Genomic DNA, 19,015 nt, shown 5'->3' with positions numbered 1-19,015 from the left:
TCAGAGCAGAGTGGCATGGTCTAGGTCTATGTTGTCCATGCAAGCCAAAATAGCCTTCTGGTCCTCCCGAGGTGGGCGGCGGTACAGCAGAGCAGAAAAGCGAGTGTATGGGTCATGGAGGATGGGCCGTTTCCTCTTCTTGCGGAGGTAGAGAGCTTCTTCGGGTTGGAGTACCTGAGAGGTGTAGGCCTGCTGGGTCTGGGTCTGAGAGGTGGAAACACCTGAAGGAGGGGAGATGAATGGCAGGTCATTGCCACCAGAACTCATGGAGGCAATGTTTACAGACGATCCTATACAATAATCCCACTTTGCTTTTGGAAACAGGCTTATTTGCTTTCTTAAGGCGTTAGATAAGAAAATTGATACAACTCTCATATTTGCAGAAATATACTATGCAACTATAGAGCCAGCAGGCAGTTAGCTTAGCTTAACATTAAGACTGGAAGCTGAGGGAGACAGTGAGCCTGGCTCTGAAGATAACTAAATATACCTACTACCATCTCTGACACCCCATTTACACCTGGCATTAAAATGTGATCTGTATCTAGATACAAAGGATTAACACAATGCAATGTGTAAATGCATGCTGAACACATGTTGCACTACATTTGGAGGTCATCAAAGTAGATCTCAACCAGGTTTATATGTAATCCATAGTCAGGGTCTGGGTCCTGATGCGTCCACATAGTCTACTTAAAATTTCTTAAAGCTGGAAACACACATTCACATTTATGGAAATGTCCTATGACGTGACACCACCACATCCACCACAGACATCAGATTAAAAAAAGACAATCTATGGTGCAAATTTACCTACCTAGCTCAGCTATCTTACTGAGTGTTACAGCAGAGTACAGCTTTTCAACCAGTGCACCCATTGCATTTTTTCATTTGCAATAAGTTGCTTGTCACACAATAATAAGGCCATGTCATGCAAAACTGGACTGTAATCATGTAACTAACCAAATGACTGACAAATACTATGACTTTGTGTTATACATGAAGAAATAATGTCGTAGCACATGTTTTGAATGTAACGCTCAGGCATGTCGATCTGTTATGATGTCACATACATAAAAACACAAATACGAACACACTCTCATCAGTCACCATGACTATCATAACAGAAACATGACTAGCAGATCCTGGCGCTGTGAATGATCAGATTTAAGGTGGTCGACAGAAGGTGATCAGAAGTAGCTGATGTCGATCTTCACAATCCAACACATCCCCACTTCCAGTGCAGACACGAAGTTAAACGATAAAATGACAATACTGGAACACTTCCTTGTTACTGAAATGCATTGTGGCAATAGAAGTAGTTTTGTGTTTAACTGAAGGTAACACAACCTACGGTGCCAGCACTGATCATCGCAGCCATATGATCAGTGATGTGTTCACTTACTGTAGTAGTTAACTGAACTGCATTTGAATGGTGATGCAATGGCTTAGCTCAGAAAAAAGTGAACTACAGAGTCAATGACTTCAAATCCTAACTGAACCAAACTAAATAATTCAAACCTGTAAAGAGAGTTGTCATTTACACCTCCAGTCTATATCCATCTGTGGGTTCCCTTTGTCAGACCCTGTACACTACATGCTTTGTGTGCTTTTGTTTGAATGGCTCACTCCCAAACAAGTTTAATGATGAGTGGCCACAAAATGATTCAAAACATTCACTGCTTTGCCAAGTGAAGGTAAAGTTATGTTACACTTGTTGCTTAGTGTTTCAAATGATTGTTTTTAGTTATAAATCATGAAATTATCTTGCGATAATTCAGCAAAAAGAAAAATGTAATTATTAAATAATTTACTCTTTAATGTGGGGAAGCTGAAAGTTTTGGGTCTTAAAATTATAAAAGCTAATAAACACATTTAATAACCACACCTGGGCACTCCACAAATTTTACACCTGAAGTTTATCTGTTATCTGTTTATCAACGAGTAATACTCAGCCAGTAAAAGTAGTTGTATCATCTTCTGTGTCTCTGGAGGGAGCACTTAAAGGAGCTATTTGCAATTTTTGTTATTACTTCATAACCAACATAAGTATTAACAGCTGTTCACTTACCAGTCTTGCCAAGAGCTTCACACATCGTTGCATTTACAATGCAAAAAGTAATAATGCAGTAACTCGGTATTGGAAAGTGACCAGACAGACCAAGGCTAGCTGAGTAGCATGCTAAGTTCAGTAGGAAAAAAGAAGTAATAGAAATAGAAGCACATCTAGAGTTTACATTGAAGTTGCTTTCCACCGCTGGAGACAGCTCTTGGTGAGTAAAGGAATGCAGTTTGATGCTAAACTCACAACATTTCTTGTAGACTGGTAAGTAAATGGCTGTTAATGCTAATGCTGGCTACGTAGCAATAGCGTAAATTCACAAATAAAGGTTTGGAAAAAGAACCTTGATGATGTCATCAGGGTTATTTAGGGTTTGAGACAGAGAGTCTGCAATACAAACTGAGGGTGTCGAATTTGAAAGAAATGGGCATTTGTGAAGCAGGGGTGTCTGATGAAAGATGCTATCAAGTTGCATTGTGGGAAATGTAGGCTGCAGTGCTTTTGGAGCTTGAACAATACTAATCAGGATAGCTTGGGCACTGCTGCTTTAATTTTTACCATGGTTTTTTTAATCTGTTGTTCGTTAATCCCTCAGCTTTATGAAATCCCACTGTTAAATCCCAGCAGTGCTCCTTTAAAGTGTCTTTTTAGAAATGTAAATTAATGTTTAAAATATCAGGTGCCAAATCAGCACTGACCCCATCTTGTTTAACTGAGTCAACAATGGTGTTTTGCTTCTCTAACATCTACTGATGGACACAAAACTTGAAATTACAATACATTATGTATAGTATTATCATTTTTAGTGTGGAAATAGCAACTGCTTTGTCCCTTGGCGAATGAGTCTGAAAGAAAATTCAGCTCTACATTTTCTGTTAAGTGTTTTGTGAAAATTCATATTGCAGGTTTTGAGGTACCCTGCTTACAGGTACAGAGGGGGAGGAAACGTAACAGCTATGTTACTCTGTAAGCGGAAGTACTGATACGATCACAAATATATCTGATGCAACCAACATAAGAATAAAACTTTAAGAATGTAAAAAAAGGTATTTTTTTGTCTGTGGCCATCATGATGTAGCATGTTTTGAAAAACATCAAGGCTTAAAGAGTGAGAACAGAGAGAACAGGGCTCACACCTGCTTTCTTTCTGGTCTTGGAGTTATTGTTGTTCAATGTCATCTTCTTGGCCTTTTTAATACGTTGGTATCTCAGTGCATCAATCCTCTCAGACCCCGAAAGGGCACTCGGCGCACCTCGACGTTTTCTGGATAAAGAAGAGAGAGAGGGGACAACGGGTAACTCCAGGCCAGAGATAGTCAGTGGACTGTTTCTGCACTACGGAGCGCAACAAAACCAGAAACCTGCACAATCTCAAAACAGCATCGCTCGTGCTAAGCCAGAGGTTCAGCACATTGCCAATGGATCAATGTGAGACACCTAAAGAGCTGTACTCTGAAATCCAGCAAGAGGTTTAATTTATTTTTTGTTTTTCAAAGCTTTGACGAACAAAGTGATTAGTTCTATTGCTCAGATGACCTTGTACATCATCTGGATTTACTAACATTCATGTTTTGGTAAATATCATATTGTGTTTTATAAAATAATTTCACGAATCCAGATGCATATGAAATTATACACTTTGAAATTTCATTGCTTTTCAGAGATTTATAAGGTATTTTGCTCAAATTGATCCAAACAATCTTTATCCAAAGAAAACAAATTATTACACGATCCCTGAAACAATCTATTTTCCTCACGGTGTAGATTAGGACAGTGAATAAAGTTTTTGAGAAGATACAACACTTAAAAAAAGACTTGCACTGTTGATTTCAGAGGAAAATTCTGCAAAATTGAACATTTTCAAAAAATGTAAGTAAGACTTTTCAATTGTTGACAGATTGGATGTTTCTTCTCAAAATGAATCTGTCCCACTCTGAAAATAACAGATGCAAATGTTTCCTCAATATGGAGTGTATTTTGCTGCTCATGATTGTATCTACAGACCTGCCTCCCATTCATGGAGGCACTTTTGACTTGGCAGCCCACAGATTTCTGCCACAAACAGACACTTGGTTCTCTCAAGGCACAGAAAACAATTAGCAATACAGAGAGGCCATCTTCCCACCGTGGCTGCAGAGAGAAACCGAAGTTCATTAGTAGAGGGGGAGAATCACAGCTGAGCAACAAAGCATCATCAATATGTATTCATAGACATGGATACTGTCTACAATGGGCTTCACCATGCTGACAGGGGGAGAGATGGCGGGAGGGGAAAATGACTACTTGGGAACAGTCACATAATGAAAAATAAGCCAAAGAAAAGCGAAGCACTAGGACAACAAATGTAACAAGAATTTATCCATATAATTGTTTCTTTTTTTTGAAACGGAAGAGCAATATTTAGCGATGGCATGCATGGCAGTTTGCACATGGAACACGACTTTAAAGGGGAATACATTCAAAAGCACTTCATTGGGCAGTTCCCTCAAACATAAGGGGGTTCTCAAACCCACCTGTGTGCCCCACCCCCCACCTCTGCAAGCCCTTGGCAAAAATATTTGTTCCTTAGGATAAAAAGAAGTGCACAAGCTTTTTGGCAGGACACTTGCTTCTTATGGAAGTAAGAACTGCTCTGCAGTCCGAACTTGCAAGTGCAATTGCATACGTAAAGTAGATGCTTTGATTCATGCCAAAGATGCTTTATACAGGGGATTAAGGCCATGTGTCCACCAGGAATCTTTTAAGTTATTTGGGCTAAAGAGATGCTTATGGAAAGTGCTGGTCATGGCTCCTACTATTGCTTTGTGGCTATTCTTGCAAAGAATCTGCTGCATTTCTGTTAAAAGCTGAAATATACGTGTATATATATATTTTTGTTACATCTTGTAACAAGTGCGCTGAGAACTTTACACATGCTAAGCTTTCATCATTGCCAGGAACATGCAACAGCATTTCAGTTGCACTGATAATGCAAAAAAGAGCTGCGAATGACAGCTCCCAGTGGACACACAGCTTAAGGTAACGTCATAACGCCAATCTTACAAAATATTTCTTGGAGATTGGGGTCCAAAATATTTTCAGTTGGTGTCATACAACATAAGCATCTGTAAAATACAAATGGTAGAATGTGTCACGCTTGAGGAGAATGCTAAGAGTGACTTTACAAAGTAATCATATCAGAGTAAAAGTGTCTATGTGGAGGAAAGGCCACATAGACAATCATTTCATAAATACACTGTATGCCACACCTTGTAATAATCTATAAAGTAGAAAAAGACACAAGACCAAAATTAAGTAGTGATCATGCCTTAGAAAAGCATATTTACTTTTCATAATGAAAATCAACATTACCCGAATGTAACTCCAGTTCTATGACTACATGTGGCCATCTAATGGACTTCAATATTGGTTATTTTTTGAAGGAGATAATGAGTGGGACAACACCTTCTTATTAGCAGGATTCTTTGCTGGCCTCTGGCCAGGGGTCAAAGAGCTGTTGGGGCTGGTCTTCCAAACTTGTTCTCGGCACATATTCAGACTGAAAGTGAGGAGAAAGTCAGGAGTACCTACAGTAACTGGATTCAAGTTTAATGTCTTGCTGGATGTTGAGTTCAAATAATGAAAGGGAGGAATATCATGGTTCCAACCTACTGTATGTAGCCCACATGGTTCTCTCAGGGTTGATAGCAAAGACCAGAGACATCCTGACAAAAGCTGTCGCCTCAGTGTGAGCCTCAACAATCTCTTTAGCAATTAGCTCAGTCTTGAGGAGGGTGAGACAGGCAAGGGAGCTTGTCAAGAAGGCTCAGCTAGAGCTGCATCCTGAGCAGCGTTAGCATAGCTATTGTATTTGACATTGGACAGGACTGAGCAGCAATTGATTCCATCCTGAGGAAAATGGACAAATACAACAGATGGCTTACTCACTCAATGTATTCTTGACCTGTGCAATTCCTTAGTCTGACTGTCAGGCCTTGACCAGTAAGCCACCTTGACCTTGGCTTGGATGTGAAGCTGGTGGTAAACTCATCCACTAGCATTTCAACACTGTGGAGGAGAAGGGATCACTGTTCCACAGCAGCTGCCTGGAACAGATAGTTGAGTGGGTAGTGCTAAGTCAAAGAAGGTGACTGGGTCTTCCTCAAACTCGATGGCACTGAGCTGGTGTTGTGGGAGGAGGACGTGCTTAGTGAACTGCAGCAGAGGCAGGTGGATCTTGAGCCAACATGGGAGTGGAGAAGATGGAACATGTCTTGTCCATGATAATATCTTGATTGTTAGAGTCATGTTTGCTGAAAAGTGCTTTGCATTGATCCAAGGTGAAATGAGGGAGATAAACACCAAAGGTACACTACTACCTAACTGGGTGTTGAATTCATTGATCTGTCTGCCTGTAGAGGGCTGAACTTGTACAAAATACTATCTACCAAAAAATGATAGGTGGCTTCCTTAGGGGCTGCTTGCTTCTGCATTGACTAGCATTTGACTTGATGATGCCAAACCCATGACATATAGATGTGTGTGGTTTTATCCCTAGACAAAAGGTGTTTGTGTGTAGAAACATATCTGATTCCAATAACCATTCAGCTGCTAAATAGTCCAGTTTGGACATGCAGAGGTGTGTTCTTTGGCTTTTGCATCAAATGCTATTGTTAAGTGTATCACATACCAATTGGTAACCTTTTAATTCATTTTCAGAACAGGGAACCAAATAACCCATGAATACATGAATAAATAAATATTTGGTGAGATTACTATTGTCTAACTTATGTCTAAACCTGAGTTAGGTTTACATGTGGTGAGGTATTCTTATTAACAGATTAAAAAGCTGCATGTGAATGTGGTCAGTTAGCAAACTACTCAAGCATGAAATCATGTTGGTGTTACATCTCTGACCTAATCTATTAGCTAAAAGATGGCATATGCATATCAGTCAGAATGCATAACGTAATAAAGACTGCAGAACTTAAAATGCATAGCCACTTTGAGAAAAAAGGAGAAAGGAAAGAACTGAAATGAACTACACGTGTCGACTGAAGGAAGGAACAAATCAAACAAAGACTCAAAAGTCTTGTATTCCCCTTTAAAGGACGAGGTGATCAAAAAAGTCCCACCTGCTAACCCCCCCCTTTCAGACATGGATCCAACCCTTACCTATTGCGGTGTAGAGGACCTGGTCACAACAACGCTGCCCAGATAGCTGAGATCAATCAAAAACAAAGCAGGTAAGACTCCAGGAGCCATCAAGAACCACCATACTGCCCCTAATTCATAATGATGGAAACATTGCAGGACATGAGAAGCGGACAGGCCCTGTGACACACTTTGCCCAACAACCTTTCCTTGGTAGTCAGACCTGGGGGAGTCCTGGGGGCAATTAAAGGGGTTGGGGAGAGGAGGGTTATAGAAAGGGAAGGGGAAGCAGGGTAGGAAAAAATCTGAAGGTAAGGGAGAATTGGTCATGCAGTCAGGTTACTAAGGCCGAGGATGGGCCGCAGGGCCTGCCAAGATGAAATCTTCTTAAAGCATCCCTCTGCATGATAAAGGCATCTTCAAAGGCTTGGAGCTAGACATAACAATGGGTGTTTTGTCTGGGGAATCAATTGGATGAGTATTATGGGATTCCTCCTGTTAGGTGAAAGCAGGGTAACGCATGACACAGATGGAAAAACAGGGACCCTGTGGTGATGTCTGCAGATTCCCAGGCTTTTAGGGGCTTGTGCCAAACAAATTATGCAATGCACTGTCAGTCCTATATTCATCCAGATTGACTGTAGCCCCAAAAGGTCTGAAATGTAATCTGTGAAGCAAATGCATTTTCTTGTCGAATGAACAAGTAATTTGTTTAACAATTTATACTTTTTGGTAACTTTTCACTGGAAAATGCTTAAGGTAATTTTTCAAATTGATCATTTTGGAACAATGCTTCACAGATGCAGTGGGTGATTACCTCTAACTTGATGTTTGACATGAAAAGCAGCATTGACCATATTGAAACTAAACTGAAAATTTCAAGAGATTATCAAATGAATTATCACAACAAAATGATTTTCCTTCAACCATACGGTTTTCATTTTTCATATAAAATATTAACAATTGAAAAAAAGCTAAACTATCAAACTAATTTGCCACAGAGATGATTAAAAAAACTGATGGATATTAGACAGCACTCCAGTAACCAAAATGTCAGAGCAAATTCACACATCAAAGCATTATGGGTTGGGGCAGATGACTCAAATGGTATCCCTCTCTGCATGCCTAATGCACCTACCCTGAAGCTGACAACTGGGGTGGAGAGGGCTCAGATGGAAGGATCTCCTCCTCAGTCCTCCTCTGAGATGGCATCTGCCCAAATATGTTGCTGCTTTCCATGGGGGGTGATGGGGACTGGGAAGCTGGGTAGCTGGCTGCAGAGGTGGCAAAGGCCATGTGGGAACGGTAGCTGGGGCTTGCTCTCCTGCTACCCTGGCCTTGGGCAGGTGAGGAGGAAGGGGAAGATCTCCTTGAGAAGCTGGCTGCGGAAGGAGGGAGGAGGGTAATCTCAGACATCTCTGGGGGTATGGGAGGTTGGACAATGCTGGGACGTGGCCTGGGACGTACTACAATCTCTGGGGAGCCCTCATGAGAGCTAAGGGGGCTTTGGGTGAGGGGTGAGAGTCGAGAGGGCTGGAGAACCACCTGATGCACACCAGAATCCATCCTACGAGCCTGTCTGGGACTGAAACGAGGGGTGGTTTCAAACCATCGTGTGTCCAGGCTACTAAATGTGCTAGGGACAATATGGGCCATTGGATCGGTGTAAGGCAAAACCGGCACACCCATACCGTGGCTTGTGTGTCTTAGCTGCCCTAATTGTGCCTCTTGCATAGCTAAATGCTTGGCTGGGGAACCATGAGGCTTGGCCTTGCTGGGAGACTTGCTCGCGTGGCTCTTTGGGGCCTCCAGTGGCAGGACAGCTGGGTAAGTGGGCATTGGAAGGTTGGAAGGCTGGAAAGCGCTGAGGGGAAGAACATGAGGTGGAGGAGGGTAGGGGGAGTCGTGGCGGAGATGCAGAGGGTGATGTGGTGGAAAAATGAACGGGGGCCCCTCCAGGCTTGCAAAGGTGAAATCCAGTCCCTGCCAAATCTCTGGTGAGCGAGAGGAAGAGGTGAGTGTCAGAGGAAGTGGGAAACCAGAGACAGCATATTGTGGGAAATCACCCTCCCCCATTTCTTCAGGAATCATGGGGTGACCAAAAGGACCTTCAGCAAGATATGGAGGGGAGGACATGACAGAGCTGAGAGGGCTGGTATCAGGCATGTAAAAAGGAGGTGGGGGATCATGATCCCCAGGGGGGCCTAGATAGCCATAGAAAGCCCTGTGGTGGAGAGAGCCTCGGATCTGCCCCGTGGCCTGGAGCCGACTGCTCTCCATGATGGTCATACCTTCGAAGGGCCTGTGGAAACGAGGACTATACGCTGGAGGCTGCAGATAGGATTCCTGACTGGAAATGGGGGAAATCTGGTGAGGCCGAAGTGGGGCCATAACTGGTGGCAAAGGTCTGGGATCATCATTCTCTTCATCTGACTGCCGAAATTCAGGATACAGGTCGGATTCTTCAACAAAGGGGAAGCCCTCAATTCGCCGGGGCTTCACAGACATTTCTGCATCACTGGGATCAATGACAAAGCGTCCGTCTGGGCCTCTGCTGATGAGTTCAATGGGTGTTGTTGCTTCAGCTTCATGCTTGGTAATGCCGTACTTCTTGCTTGTTATTGCTCTTTTGGTCTTTTTGTATAAAGACAATTCCTCCTTCTTCCCTGGACTCGGGGGTGGTTTCTTCCCACGCTGGTCATGACTATCTTCAGATGATTCTGATGGGGATGCCTTTGAACGAATGCTCTCTGGGCTCACCTTTCCTGAAGATGACCTATGAAAAACAACATAGAAGAAGTGAATATTAAAAAAAATAAATAAAAACAACCCCCCCCCCCAGTATTCTGTAAAGCAAAGAGTCATTGACGCTCAAGACAAGTCCAGCTACATTAGAATAAAAATGACAACATGTCTTACCCAAGCATGTGAGTGATAAAAGCACAGGTAAATCATAAATCATTGGTGAACAAAGGTATCCTGCAAAATATGTTGCCTGTTAATTTCCAATCAGTGCAATAAAGAATAAGATATGATTGTCATGAATCTTCAATGTCATGAAAATGAACATATGAAGAGTAATGACTCCTTCATTAACAGTCTCTGCTTTCCTTATCTACTTTCTAACATTACCTATACTTTCTTTTTCAGTCAGGACGGTGCACACAAGGAGGGGATATCACAAACTACACAAAACACTAAATGGACCAGTGTGAATCATATATTAAATTCATGCATAATTCCATTACAAGCTGACAACAACAAACTGGTTTGTTATTACCCACACAGTTCCCTGAGGTCAGAACAGTTTCAGTCATTTTAGTCATTTCAGTGAATGATCGTACACCAACCTTTATGCCACTTCCACTCTAGCTATCTAGCTATGTGAAGTGTTAAGTATCTTGACAGTAATAAATTTTCAATTTGTACTCGAGCACATTGGATTTGAAATTAAACAGTTAAGTAACACTTAAAATTCATGACTAAATCTCTTTAAGAGCTGAACATTCAAAAACTCAGCAAATCAGGACTGCAGGACTGTGTGTGTGTGTGTGTGTGTGTGTGTGTGTGTGTGTGCATGTGCGTGCGTGCATGTGTGTGTGTGGTTTGATTAGAGTTGATTGACAGTGAACAAACAACACACCATCTGTCATCTGACTGTGATTCAAAGGCTGCTAAATCCTGATTGGTGCCCTGAAGTACATGACATCACAGTTTTCTAACTTAAGCCCTGCCCATTTCAAAGCAGTGAGAGGAGCACAGAAAAGTGAAAAACAATTTCAGCTAGAAGGAAAATAGTTTGTTTTTCTAGAACACAATCAAACTGAAGTTCCACATGAGCAATGCTCTGTCTTTTTCTTTTTTAAACAAAGCTTAGAGAGTGGATGTGTGTGTGTGGCACACATTTAAGTAAGTAAACATCAGAAAAAATCCTGCTCTGTGATGTGGTAGAAAAGACACTACCCAGTTACATGAGGAGAGAGTCTGTTTGTGCACTCCTTGATGCTCCAGGTGAATATGTTGGGATGGTTAGGATGTTAATGTAAAAATCTGGAGTCGACCTGGGAGTCCAGCCAAAAAGTAATTGTCAATGACAACGTCAAGAGAAGACAGGGGACAGGGGTCAGAACTGGGTTTTGTATTAGATTTGAGCAACACTGTAGTAATAAGGTTGAGGTAGTTGGCATCGACAGCAATGTAACACTCTGGTATAGCAGACAGGTGGGAAAGAAGAGGTTCTGATCACACACACCTAAAAGTCAAAGTATTACCAATCATTACTTGAACTGATACTGACTGTTGTACCAAAACCTGTTGAAATGACCCAATTTTCCTGCAGGCAGCTTTGGGTTTAAAGAGTCTGGTTGGTGTGTATTGTTCTTTATCATAACTGAGGCATCCTGCTCAGACTCACCACTATCACAGTCTTTACAAGTTCACGAGTTTTATATATACATATGGATACAGTATGTGAGAAATGACAATAACAATGTTTTAATAGGAAGGAGGAAATAAAACCACAATTTGCTTTGAAGCCACAATCACTTTATTTAGTGTTAAAATGAAACATCTTCAGTGGTATCAATAAAGCTTGTGTTTATAATGACTGAGCTATGTATAGAGTGCTTATCGGGCAGCTGCCAATGAAAACCACTGTTACATGTTATAGGGCGCAGTGTCTTTTCAGCTTTATAAAGCAACAATGATGGCTCATAGAACATAACTCAAATTTATTTTTGTAGATTTGACCATCATTCCTCTTGGTTACAATAAGATTTTCATCAATTTGTTTAGACAACAGACTAAAGCTGTACTTGTTTTACAGCTTTCTGATTGCTTTTACATTTAATATATGTTGTTAAGCTGTCTCTGATAACACTATTATGGTCGGAGACTACAACCATAAGGAATAGTGGCCAAAATGATAAAACATACACAGTAAAAAATACTACTGATGCTCTTCAAACTGACTGTATCATTTTAAAACACAAATTAAGGCTACACAGTAATAACTGCCTCATTAAACGGCCACTGAATGAAGATTCAGTGATCACTACTGATGCTGTAAAAATATAGGTCCTTCAGATTTAATGTATAATTATACAGATGGATTATATACTGAGTTTTCACAATGTTTTCCATAAGCTTACACATTAAAGCAGCGGTAGGCACTGATGTTGCTGTTGTTGCAAGCTAAAACTGCAGAATAACAATAAAAACACTTGTCTTTCACTAGGTAGATTAACAGAGTGAAGAGCAGGTGTGACTGTGACAGCATCAGGGATGGGAGAGGAGCAGTGGTGAAGTCAGGAGTGCAAAAAGAAAGTGTTTGATGTCACTTGAAGGTGAAATTGTGATTTAAAGTAGTTAGTAGGGACAGTCACATACAACTCAAACCACATAAACAGTCACAACGTATAAACAGTGTGCTGTGCAGAAAACAAGAATTATTTTAAAGGTACGCTTATTCGCTTTACTGTCGATACTTTGTACAGAGCAAAGCTAACCGGCTGCTAACTACAGCTCCTATCTTCTCATTTAACACTCTGTCAGAAAGCAAATAAGTACATTTCCCAAAACATTTAACTATTATTTTAACATTTAACGTATTTTAACAAATACAGCAAAGTGCTGTCATTGAACACACATCTCAAGAATGATTTCATTGCTCAGGAAAGAAGGGTCTCAATATTTAGATTTTAACTTCAGACAAAATAACCAACATATGTGATTAACATCTAAAATAGCCAGAGTGTTTCTCCTGCAGCGTATGATGTCATTCAATGTAATAAAACTCATTAAATCATCTGCCTTGGACTACTTGATGTTTCAATGAATAAATCACCATTATCATACAGTGAATTATCATTATACTGTAAGAAGTGGACCAACGGGATCTCAGTGTCTGAAATCGTATCTTATCATTTAAAGGAATAGTTCAAAGATGAACGAGAAGATTGATACCAGTCTTACTCCGTGTCTGTGCACTAAATATGAAGCCAGTGCGCAATTAGCTTAGCTTAGCATAAAGGCTGGAAGCAGGCGGAAACACCTGGTCTGGCTCACTCAAAAGGCTAAAAGCCCCATAATATTTTATTATTATTTCTTATTTGTTTCATCCGTACAAAAACTGAAAGTGTAAGAACAATTTGTAGTTTTAAGGGTTGTTATGTGCCAGAAATTAGTAAATCTCATCAGCATCAGTGAACCAGTGAGCATGCAGCATGCTAGGACCAAGATCTGATAATGCTGGTGATTCGCTGTTTATTTACACCACCGCCTTTGAGTGTGAAAAGGGACCAAGCTTAAAAATAAAATTAAAGCAAAACTAAAATTTGTACTGTAATGTGCGTTGTAATTTTCTTATTGTTAAAATGGATTTGATAAACTTGACATCAAAAAAAGTCATGGTATCGGTATCATTACCAATATTGAACATTTTTGAGCGATATTCAGCCCTAGCCAGAATGTTTCTTGGCTGGGAGCAGTGATGTCGTTGAGTCATTGCCAGGAAACCAGTGGAGACGCAGACTAACTGTTCCCCTCTGCTTTCAGACTTAATGCTAAGCTAAACTGTCCTCTCACCTTACTTCACATTTAGTGTACAGACATGAGAGTTGTATCAATTATGATGTAACTAAATAGAATGAGAATTGGCGTATTTCCCAAAATGTCAAACTATGAAATGAAAGTGAATATTCTATTATCTACTTCTGCTGTCCTGAACAGGTGTAAGTAGAAATACTGATTTTGTCATCATCGCCTGTGCCTTTTAATGTTGTTCCGCCTGACAAGATGGATTATCTATTTAAAACTTCCTACATCACTCATCTTCTGATGATGATGATCCTTTGTCTTTCATGTACGAAAGACCACGACCAGTATTGTTGTTGCTTGGTGGGGAGATTTGGCCAGAAGCATGCAGCCAGGTCAGGAGTCTAAGGGGCTGAGGCTGAACCCAATTGCAAAAAGGGGGGTGTAATACAGTGTGCAAGGACAGGGGGACAATGGTTGGCACACTCACTGAGGACTGGAAGGTTGGGGCCTGTACCTGCTTGCGTCCAGCCCCTCCCAGTAGGGCTCAATGCTGGGAATGAAGCTAAGTGGACTCCTGTAGAAGTGGGGAGATCAGACAGTGAGAAATGGGGAGAATATGGGGGTAAACATGAAGCCTGTCAATGAGAGGTATTTTCGTAAAAAAAGCAATAGAAAATGAGATAGAATAGCTCGATATTGTAGAAAAAAGACAGAAAGGGGATGAAACTAGTGACTCAGAGATCTGAGAGAAAGAAATGTCAGAAGAGAGAAGAGCCTTGCAGACATGGGAGGCTATAATGGAGCAACAGGAGCTAGGTTAAGGCAAAAGAGAGGAAAGAAATATCAGTAAAGATGTGACCACTGCACTTCAAGAGAGTTCTCCATTTATTGGCTCTAGGGGTATATGGCCAAAATCCCACACACTCAGACCAAGAACACCAAGAATCAGATTTCTCTAGGTTTGTCTTGTGTTTTTTGTTTTGTCTTTTAGTTCCTCCCACTTAAGACAGGAAGGTGGAAGCGGGGCAAGGAAGGAGAAATCAAGGAAACATGCATTTCGTGAGGTGAGGCGTCCTTTCCAGTCATGTGCCACCTGAGGCGATGATGACAGCCGCACAGCTGTGGCACTGCTCTGTAGCATCTCTGAGTTTTGAAATATTATGCATGTCACACAATCAATACTTTGGTAAGCATCCATGCACAGCAAACCTGTATTTAGACTGCACCGATCAGTCAAACCAAGTTAATATTTTAAGTCCTTAGTTAAAGCCCCTATGTGTAGAAATTGTACATGATTATAGCATCTCATTTTTCTAAATATTAGACAATCCAGGTGAAAGCTGTTGCTGTTTCCACAAATCAGATCTGCTGGGAGTAAGAAGCAGAATTTACAGTCTTCTTTTTTTTTAAGTTCTCTTACTGCGAGTCGACGAAGTCTGAAATTTTCAAATTCTAAACATGGGGGCTTTAATTTATAAGAAAATGTTGTTTTTTAGGGTTTTTTTTCTCAGTCAGACGCTTCACAGATAAGGCTGGTGATACTGCCAAATGAAAAGACCACAACCAAAAAGACCAAAAGACCATGTCTATCTCTAAACTTCCAAATCTCCTGCCGTGTCTGTGGCTCTGAGTCTGACACCAGTTAGTTCGTACTGAAGATGTAAATTGAATTAACTTTCATAATTTACTTTCATTTAAAAAAAGGCAAAACAATTTCTAGGAACAGATGGTCACTGCAGTGTTTTTGTGTACAAATGTTACCGAAGCAGGAAATAATGGTGCATTTGTTAGAGACTATTTTCAGCCATGGTGGACTAGCTAATATTTCCTGCAGCAGGATGGTGTATTTGAGATCAACTCAAATAAAACTACAGTGTGTGTTCAGGCTAATAAAGAAAGATACCACCTAGTGCCACAGTGTTGGTCATTGTTTTGGTCTTTACATGGGATGTGTTAAAAATAACACCAGACTTATCCCTTAACACAGATCAAATTACAGTAGCTTAAGAAAATACTCAGATTCCTTCCCTTGTTATACACTTTGTTGTAGATTTTCATCCATCATAATAGGAGTCTATACTAAAAATCAAAAACTGAAATCTCTCATTTAAAAATTCAGACACTCAATTCAGTACTTTGTAGGAGCTCCTACGGCAGCAATTACAGCTTCAAGTCTTCTTGGGTTAGACTGTACAAGCTGTGAAATGAAGCTAAGCGTCTTCTTCCTATCACCACTAACACCACCGTCAGTATCAGTGCTTTCCTATACCTCGCACAGCTTCACTTCCTTTACAAATATAATGACAACACGATGGGGTCTAATTGCCAAAGACTCACATCACTAACTTTTCTTCTTGTTTTGCACATGGAAATAAAAGTTTATTTAAGTCTCCTGATTCATCTGCCATCTTCAGGTCTCTCCACAGATGTTCTTGGCTGTATGTACCAGGTACCATCACCTCAGTCTCAACTCACATGCACTCTTTTCTGGATGGACGACCAACTCTAGGGAGGGTCCTGATTCCAAATGTGCTCCATTTCACAATTACTGAGTCCACTGTGCTCCTGGGCACACTGAGAACTTTAGAAATGGTTTTATACCTTTGCCCTTATCTGTGCCTCACCACAAGTTTATCACAGAGGTGCTGATATGCAGAGTGAATTCTAGGACTTTATATACACAGGTGTGTACTTTTATACACTGTGTACAGTCAATTCAGTTTGTCACAGGTGGACTCCAGCCAAGTTCTAACAACACCTCAAGGATAATTGAAGTAGAGAGGACATACTTGACCACAATGTGGAATTGCAGGAAGGAGGTGTGAATACTTTTGTAAATGAGAGATTTCATTTTTGGATTTTTAATAAATTTGCAGAAATTTCTTAAAACATGTTTTCACTGTGTCATTATGGGTCATTGAGTGTAGATTAATGGGTAGAAATGCCAATTTTATCCATTTACAATTAAATCTACAACACAATAAAGTGTATAAAAGGTGAAGGGGTCTGAATACTTCCTGAATGCACTGTAGTTAAACCAACTGATGAATCAGAAAACAAATATAGAAAATGAAATTAATGTTATTGTTATTTGTCCACATCATCCAGTATGATCATCATTTAAGAATAACGTCTCCTGAAAAGTCTTCCACTTTCTTACTCAGAACAAACCTTTCTTGTGGCAAACATTTTCACTTATTCAGCCGTTACATAATGATGGACGCTTTCTGTTTAGATGTGTCAGTAACACAGCTCCCCGGCACAGCTTACTCGAGCCATGACTAATGTTATTGGTTCCACCTGTGCTCTTCCTGCTCTGATGTGTGAAAATGTCTGCTGTGAAAAAGGTCTGTTAAGGGACATGAAATATCCTTTATGATGAAGGATTTGATCGATTTCAGGGACACACATTCAGTAAATACTTTATACGACTGGATCCACAAATAAGTAAGCTGACTTGAGACAGAGGTCTGAATCTTATACAGGAGCAATTTCCACTATATTCTAGTTAAATTATATCTCTTTTCAAACTGGAAAAACATGAGTAAGCCGTGGTGAAGCTTCAAACTGCTGAGCACTGTTCACTGCTGCACAAAGGTTTGTCGATTCTGCAAATGTCCAGTTTCATTTCCATTTTTTTGACAGATGTCCATTATCTTGTTGTCCTGTAAGCATGTGTCATTTATTGTAAAATGAAAACACAGCTCTCAGCTCTGAGATACTGTAGTCGCAAGGGTGGACAACCTTATGGGCAAAACGTAATTCATGTTCAACTTTTTATCTTGTATTAGACCAATCTAAGATCAAACAGAGGACTAACTGTGTATCTTGAAGGAAAGTGACGCTCTCTCTCTCTCTCTTTATACTCTTTCTTAGTGGGACAGTATAAATGGAAATTATGAAGTATTGCCACAGGGCATCCAAGAGCATGAAATGAGCAATATGTTTTAGTTACGCTTAATTCAATGAAAACTATTTGTCATACATGTAATCTGAATATAATATAAAAAAGGAACAGATTACTTTCCATTGGAGGCCTTGATGAGTCATTTCTGATCAAAGAGATCGGCCCTTCCTGGCGCTTTTTCCAGTGTTCAACTTCATGAACTTGCCTTTAAATACACTTCTCTATCTCAGGGTGAGCAGTTTGCTGAGCTGAGTCTAAAGCTACAGAGGAACTGCAACAAGTTCTCCAAGATGCTTGGAACAACCTACCTTCAAAAACTGTGATTTGTTTGTTGTTGTTTTTTCTTGTCTGAAATGTCTGAAATTGTCATTTAGGTATCAATAGGATGCATTGATCTCTGTTTAAGTTTTTTTTTTTTAATTATATATACAGTATGAATGTAAAATCAGTTCTTAATGTGAGTAATGTTACTGTTCACAATCTATGGTTAAAAGTACTGTATAAATCTTAGTATGTGCTTTGCTTTGCTGAATCCAATTCTACTGGATGACAGGAAACTATGATTATTGATGATGGTCAGACCCATGAGGAAAATGAATCCTGACTGTTGTGCTCTTTGATTGTGGTTTTGTTGTAGAATACTGTGCAGTGTTGCTCTTTGGGAAAAAGTAACAGTGAACTCTGTTATGTGTTATGTGCAGTAGGGGTTACTTACGGAGTTTCCATGCTTTTTCTGCAGTGTGTTATGGAAAGAGGGGGGTCTGGAAGATGAAGAAGGAAAAAAGACCATTAAAGCACATATTCATGCACATACAGTATAAGTATATATATATATATGTGATACACAGCAAAGATGTCCATCAATAATTTCACAACTATCTAAGTAAAGGAGTTCCTCTTCCTCTTTCCTGGCATTCAGGCAGACTGTAACCACTGAAGCTGACAGCAGTATAAATACAAGGAGGTAAATGACCTATTTCAAATTCAGGGATGAATTTTACTTTCAAACAGACCTTAAAGTCTCTGCACCTCATTATTTACAATGAGGGAAATGTCTTTTTGGTATTCATGAAAAACAACACTGATCCAAGACATTTACATAAAAGCTTCATAAGAGCTTGATTTTCCAAACACAACAGTGTTGCCGCTGCCAACCCTCAGGCAGGATCTGAGACCCAGTGACAGAATAACAGTAGAATGCAAACATCACTTTAACAAAAAAAACCTAAAATATAATGAATCTGACATGGCTGCTTTCTGAAGAGTCATTAAGCAACTTTTAATCTTTCCTGTTTGGAAACACTGTTGGTTCTGAAGCGGAAATGGCTCATATAAAACAGCATGGCAGTTGTTTTTGTTAAGAGACCATGAAATGC

General features: G+C 40.2%; 1 protein-coding gene across 1 annotated transcript in view; it reads right to left on the bottom strand.

The window, feature by feature from the left end:
* The window catches only part of LOC111222317 (protein turtle homolog B-like), a 122,590-nt gene continuing 103,575 nt past the window's right edge, over positions 1 to 19,015 (bottom strand). Inside the window, exons 17-21 of the mRNA XM_022746008.1 lie at positions 18,355 to 18,400; positions 14,247 to 14,306; positions 8,334 to 9,971; positions 3,188 to 3,326; positions 1 to 204 (exon numbers count right to left, since the gene is read on the bottom strand). Of these exons, the coding sequence (XP_022601729.1) occupies positions 1 to 204; positions 3,188 to 3,326; positions 8,334 to 9,971; positions 14,247 to 14,306; positions 18,355 to 18,400 (2,087 nt within the window). The remainder of the gene's footprint in view (positions 205 to 3,187; positions 3,327 to 8,333; positions 9,972 to 14,246; positions 14,307 to 18,354; positions 18,401 to 19,015) is intronic.

Source organism: Seriola dumerili, unplaced genomic scaffold (assembly GCF_002260705.1).
Source record: "Seriola dumerili isolate Sdu_G_001 unplaced genomic scaffold, Sdu_1.0 BDQW01000091.1, whole genome shotgun sequence".
Taxonomy (NCBI): Eukaryota; Metazoa; Chordata; class Actinopteri; order Carangiformes; family Carangidae; genus Seriola; species Seriola dumerili.
The sequence above is the reverse complement of the archived record's forward strand: the minus strand, read 5'-3'. Positions and strand labels throughout refer to the sequence as shown.